The sequence below is a fragment of the Pinus tabuliformis genome, chromosome Q (genome assembly GCF_031772625.1).
Source record: "Pinus tabuliformis cultivar Carrire ecotype Pingquan chromosome Q, CPIR1, whole genome shotgun sequence".
NCBI classification, from domain to species: Eukaryota; Viridiplantae; Streptophyta; class Pinopsida; order Pinales; family Pinaceae; genus Pinus; species Pinus tabuliformis.
The window spans coordinates 720550494-720556543 of record NC_142296.1 but is presented as its reverse complement, the minus strand read 5'-3'; the positions used below and the strand labels follow the sequence as shown (position 1 = coordinate 720556543).

At 36.7% G+C, this 6050-nt stretch overlaps 2 protein-coding genes across 2 annotated transcripts; both read right to left on the bottom strand.

Moving 5' to 3' along the window:
* Positions 1-278: 278 nt before the first annotated feature.
* Positions 279-764, bottom strand: LOC149221569 (uncharacterized). Its single transcript, XM_089387416.1, has one exon. The coding sequence runs from the start codon at positions 762-764 to the stop codon at positions 279-281; it is 486 nt and encodes a 161-aa protein (XP_089243542.1).
* Positions 765-1715: 951 nt separating this feature from the next.
* On the bottom strand, positions 1716-2219 carry LOC149221568 (uncharacterized). The gene has a single exon (XM_089387415.1). It carries the CDS (start codon positions 2217-2219, stop codon positions 1716-1718), a length of 504 nt encoding a protein of 167 aa, XP_089243541.1.
* Positions 2220-6050: the final 3831 nt, after the last annotated feature.

The following is a 6050-nucleotide window of genomic DNA, read 5'->3' as shown; positions in this document are numbered from 1 at the left end:
CTGTGGAAGAACTTGGTGTTTCTCTCCCCTTCCTTCAGCCATCTTATCCTTGATTTTTGCTTCCATAATATTTCCTCCTGCTTTCTCCTCTCCTCCAGTTGATAATGAATGCGTTTCTCCTGTTCCAAAGTTTCTTCATTGTGTCCTTCTATGATTATTTTCTGTTGGAGCTGTTCCATTTCCTTATTTAGATTCTGTTGCACCTGAAAAATGTTTCCAAAGGTTTCTTGATTCCAGAGCTTGATATGAGTTTTGAGATACTTGAGTTTTTGTTGAAACTAATACATTTTGGAGCCTTCAGGCGGCTGATAAATATTCCAAGTATTTTTGATGAAGTCTTTGAATGCGGGATGAGTGAGCCAGAACGCCTCGAAGCGGAATGGTCTCTTATTGGCATTACCCGGTCTTTGCCACTGAAGGGCAATGGGCCAGTGGTCAGAACCTGCATAAGGGAGAATTGTTGTTGTTATGTCCCCTCCTAAATGGACTGCATTGTCAGTCAGAAGGAATCGGTCTAATTTGGAGGAAATTTGATGCCTTCCAATCCTTCGATTCCTCCATGTGTGCGTTCCATTACAAAACTGAGTATCAATAAGGGTGTTGTTTTGAATGAACTCCTTGAAGTTCTCATTTTCCTGCTCCAACCTTGTTCGACCTCCTTGTTTTTCCTCTAATTTAGTTATCATGTTGAAGTCTCCTCCAATAATCCACAGGGGGTGGACTCTGTGTAGACTCAATGCTTCTATCGTGTCCAATAAATCCATTTTACTGCCTGCTTCCTGAGGGAAGTAGACATTCGTTAGATGCCCATGAATGTTGGTACCTAGAATATGAAAGCTTGCTTGAATGATGTGGTGGGATGCGTGTATATCTGAGAGCACTATCGCTTGCTATAGCGAGCCTGCCAGAAGCCCCAGAGGCATCCACTGCCACTGATCTGCTACCTACCCATGCTCTGGAGAGTATGTTTCCCAGAGTATCACTGTTACATTTCATTTCCTGAAGGAAACAAATTTGTGGCCTTTCCTGCTTTATCATGTTCTTAATCATTCTGTGTTTTCCTGGGCTATTGAGCCCCCTTACATTCCATGATGTGAGCTTCATCTTTCACTATTGATGGTGGGTTTATAATACTTGGTCAGCTTCACATATCTTCCTGAGTCAACCAGGATTTTCCCTAATGCAATTGTTCGTTGAAGGTCAGTTCTTCTCCCTCTTTTCTTGGAATATTTTGGAGTGAGGCTCCCGTCCCAGTGGCTGCCCGGTTGGATGCCTAACTGATGCTGCTGGTACGCCCTGGCTAGGATGACTTCCAGCGTGTTGAGTTGGTGCTCCGGTATCCTGTCAAACTCCTTCTTTTTGCATGCTGCTTCGAGCTCTAGGATATCGAGTCCTCCTAGGTCGAAGCTTTCCGTCTCTTCATCCATCATTTGTGGTTGATCCATATCTTCTGGGGTTGTGGCTGTACTCATAGTGTGGATGGAGGGGGCGTCCACCTCCATATCCTTTGCCTTTCCACTCAAGAACTTTTTGATTTCTTTAGGAGGCCCGAGGTTCTTTTCTGGTTGACTGGGAGGGGAAGACAATCCAAGGGGAGGGGGGATAACAGAGGCTGGGAGAGGCTGGAGCTTTGAGATAGTATGCAGGGGATCTTTAGTGGTATTGGCCAAGATCTCGAAGCTGTTGCTAGTTGAAGGGAGGGATGAAGCATCTCGCTAGGGTTTCTTCCCATTCGAGGGTTTTCTATGCGATCTTTTACGGTTGGTAACTTTGGTGAACCCATCTTGGTTTTGCAAGTCAGAGGGATTGGGGGATTGGGGTTTGGCGTTCAGAGGGCAATCCCTGAAGAGATGTCCAAGCGCATGACATTTGCGACAACGAAAGGGGACATGTTCATAATCCAATGGTTGAGTCCATTCATAATCATCGTGAGAGAGACTTACTGAGTCTGGTAAGGCCTTGTCCAAGCGCATGAAGACGCAGATGTGAGCGTAGGATGTGTATTTGCACAGTTTCGTTTCTTCTGCTGCTTTTATGTATTCCCCCAGCCCATTTCCTATGTCTCTTAGCGATTCTTCATCCCAATATTCCTCTGGCAATGAGTACATTCTGATCCATACTGGTGCCCAGCTGAGATCCTCCTTGTCCGGGTTGAATCTTGTTGCCCATTCCCTTAGATAGAGGCCAGCTGAGTTGAAAAAATATGGCCCTTCGTCCATTACTCAGTTCTTGTCCTCGATGCAAAAAAAATCGCCGTAAAGAACCCTTTTGGCCCTAGCTGTAGAGTGACATGGCCCTTGGGTTTCCATTTGGCCGAGATCCATCCCTGCAGTGCTCTTTCTGTTGGCCAGAATCCAATAAATTTTCCAATGAGTGCATGATCCCTCATATACTGGATTCTCCCATTGATTCTGTGACTGGGTAGTTCTATTCTAGGCCTTTCAGTCGCTATGGGTTTGCATGTATTCGAGGTTACCTTTGGTACTTCTGTGTGCATTGTATCTCTTTCTGGTATCTCATTATTTCTTCCTGCCTGGTTGAGGGGCGCGTTTGTATTGTCTTGCTGAGGGGGTTCTCTGTTAACCCCTTCCTCATGTACCGATCCTGAGTGCGTCGATCTTGTTTGCGCCGACGGCTCTTTTTCAACTTCTAGGGAGGGCTTTGAGGCCCCCCCCTGAGATTTACCCATTCTCGTCCGCACTATGCCAGAAGAGTGTTGTAGATCTGCGCTATACTACTGCTGCAGCGCTGCTAAGACAGAAGACTCTGCGTCGTCACGGGGTTTGCTCAAACCCTAGCTGCAAAGCGTTCTTCAGGTCCTCCCCCGCTTCGAATTGATTAAGGTCCAAAAAATAATTATTATTAACAGGATGAGTCAATTTGTTTAATAGTCCTATAATTTATCTCATTATTAAATGTTAAAGCTTTATGGACCAGTATTAAATACCAAAATTATGTGTGCAACCATAAATACCAAAATTATGTGTGCAAATATTCATAGGTATTAAATGCCAAATTTATGTGTGCAAATACCAGGTGTCCATCTCCTATTAAATGTCAACGTTGTGTGAGTAGATAAACAAAGTTATGTGCCCAAATACCGCTGGTCAGTTTTTAAAAGAAATGAGGGGTGCGCGGAGTGTTGGAGGAATCGTGATGATGCCATTAACAGCCCTAAGCTTGCCCTTTCCACCAATCTAAGCGCTCGGATGATTGAGATAAATGTTGGACTTTGTATTTTAAAAAAATGATTGAATGATATAAAGGGAATTGTAAGAAGGCGTTAGAACATTTTGGTAATGATTATATATTAAATAAATTGGTCTTAAATGTGAGTTGTTAATGTTAAAAGAATATTAAAATTTTATTAGAACATTTTGGTAATCATTATATATTAAATAAATTAGTCTTAAATGTGAGTTGTCAATGTTAAAAGTATATTAAAATTTTATTACCGTGAGTAGTAGTTATAAATTTAAATTTTATTAGAACATTTTGGTAATCATTATACATTAAATAAATTGGTCTTAAATGTGAGTTGTCAATGTTAAAAGTATATTAAAATTTTATTACCCTGAGTAGTAGTTACAAATTTTTGTTGTATTTTTAACCAAATCATAAATATCTAAATAATGTATATATTAAAAATTGGTTTTAAATATGAGTTGTAAGCTCATTGTTTTGCTAAAAATATATCAAAATTCTATGAATATAAGCATGTGACCAGGTAATTTGCTTGGTACATTATTATTTTTTTAAACTATCAAAATTTTTAAATTATAAAGACAAATTATAAAATATGAAAACCATCAAATTTAATTATTAAATTTATTTTGAAATTCCAACCCTAAATAAAACTATAATCTACCTTTAAAAAGAACTTGGAACCTGTATAATATATAGGAATTGCCCCTGCCTTTGTACATATGAAAACCAGTATCTCTTTCGATGCTATGAGACCCTCAAAACACGTGGCAACAAACCTTCTAAAAGGAGCTTGTATAATATAGGGATTGCTCGCTACCTTGTACATATGAAAACCAATATCTCTTTCGATGTTATGCGACCCTGAAGAAAACACATGGCACCAAACCTAAATTAGCCACTCTACACCTCATATATGCAGTCGTTATGATTTGGCGTTGCTATGATTTGACACATATATAACTCGTAGTTTTCAATATAGGCACGTATCTAAAAAATAAATAACAATGCAAATGTCATGCTAAATTATATAAACAATTTAAAATATAAAGAATATTAATAATAATAATAAATAATTATTTGTTAAGTGGGTATAGTTTGAATCGTAGAGTGGATTTGTTATTATTAGGTTTAGTTTTATAATTATTGATATATTTTTATTTTTTATTTTTTAGGCAGTAGAATTCTAAAAATTAAACAACTTAAATTTAAATTTCTAAAAATTTCTAATGAATTTTGATTAAAATTAATTAAAATAAATGTAGTGGAAATCAAAATTCATTAGAATATATGTAGTGGAAAAAGTTATTTCATTTATAAATCAGAATACTAGATTATACATGAAAAAAATCTGCTCATCTAAACACAATTTAGTTTTAGAAAAATAATAATAGACCAATATATAAAATATAAAAATATAAAAAATTAAATAAAAGATAAATAATATTAAGAATAAACCGATAGGTAAATAATATGTAATATTGAAATTTAAATTATAATAGTACAAATATTAGTGTTAATATTGGTATCAATATAAATTTAAATACAAATACTAACATTAATATTAAATTTAAAACTAATTTTAATATTAACGTTAATGTTTCAAGTTTAATGTTCAATCTTAACAAAATGTAATCATATTTTATTAACATTATTATTAGTATTACTATTAATATTCATATTAATAGTTTTTTTAGATAAAAGCACATTCTATTGCGTTAAGTAAACTACAAATATATGTAAAACATCAACACAAATTTTGAAAACTAAGTATCACTCCTCCAGTACATAGATCACAGAATCAACAACCACCATGAACAACACTACATGAACCATAACAATAGTGGATGCAACAACATTACAACCACCTCCAACAACTTGAACACAAGAGGAGACATAACAACTAGTGAACAAAACAAATCATGATCACCACCATCAACAACTGCGACTACTAGCACTAGTGAGAAGACCAAAGAAAAAAACACATTATAATCATTTCCATCAATAGCTGCACATGCCAACACCATTGATATTAACGAGGAATCACATGGCTGTCCATGCCAAATACTAAAAGAGAGTCCATTTCCTGACATCTGATTAACCAATAGAGAAATTGTGTGAAGAAAAAAGATTAACCAATGCTCCAAAGGCGAAATTGTCCCAAACCAGAACCAAAAAAGCCACAGGAGGCTATTGAACCAAACCCAACAACATAAACATACTTTCTCGAAAGGATAATACCAAAAATCTTGAAAATTCACCAATTAGTTTGACATAGGTAATGAAGGGTCCATGGAGCTAGCAAACAAAATTCCTATCATGTCATCCGAAGGGTTCGTGAAGTCTCTAGACCCATAATTCATTAGCAAACTTTTCTCCACCTGACAGAGACAAGCATCCAAATCATTGACCTTAAATCACACATTTATGAGGATTTGCTTGATATCCTCAAGGTCAGAGAACAAGTTGTAGTTGTTAATTTTGATATTTTTTATCACTAATCGAAGCAAAGAATCCAATACTTGTCTTGTAGCTAAGGAATTCAAGTAAACTGTCCATTTCTTCCTCATTTTACTATTGTTTGGGAACCCTATCAAGTTCTCTTTGGCAACATTCCAGTCTAAGAAATAGGGGTGGTCCCTCGATTCCTTAGCTTCCAAGAAAAGGATATCCATTTGCATATATAGGGGGACAACATTGAAGAAGGAGGCAAGTCATTCGTTAAGGAATCTAAAATTTTGTCCTTTGTAACTGCAAAAAACCTAGTTTCTTTTCCACATGTGTGAGATATATTAACCCAAAAATTTCATCATTTTGTTTTCTAGCCCTTTCGTTATCCTTCTCTC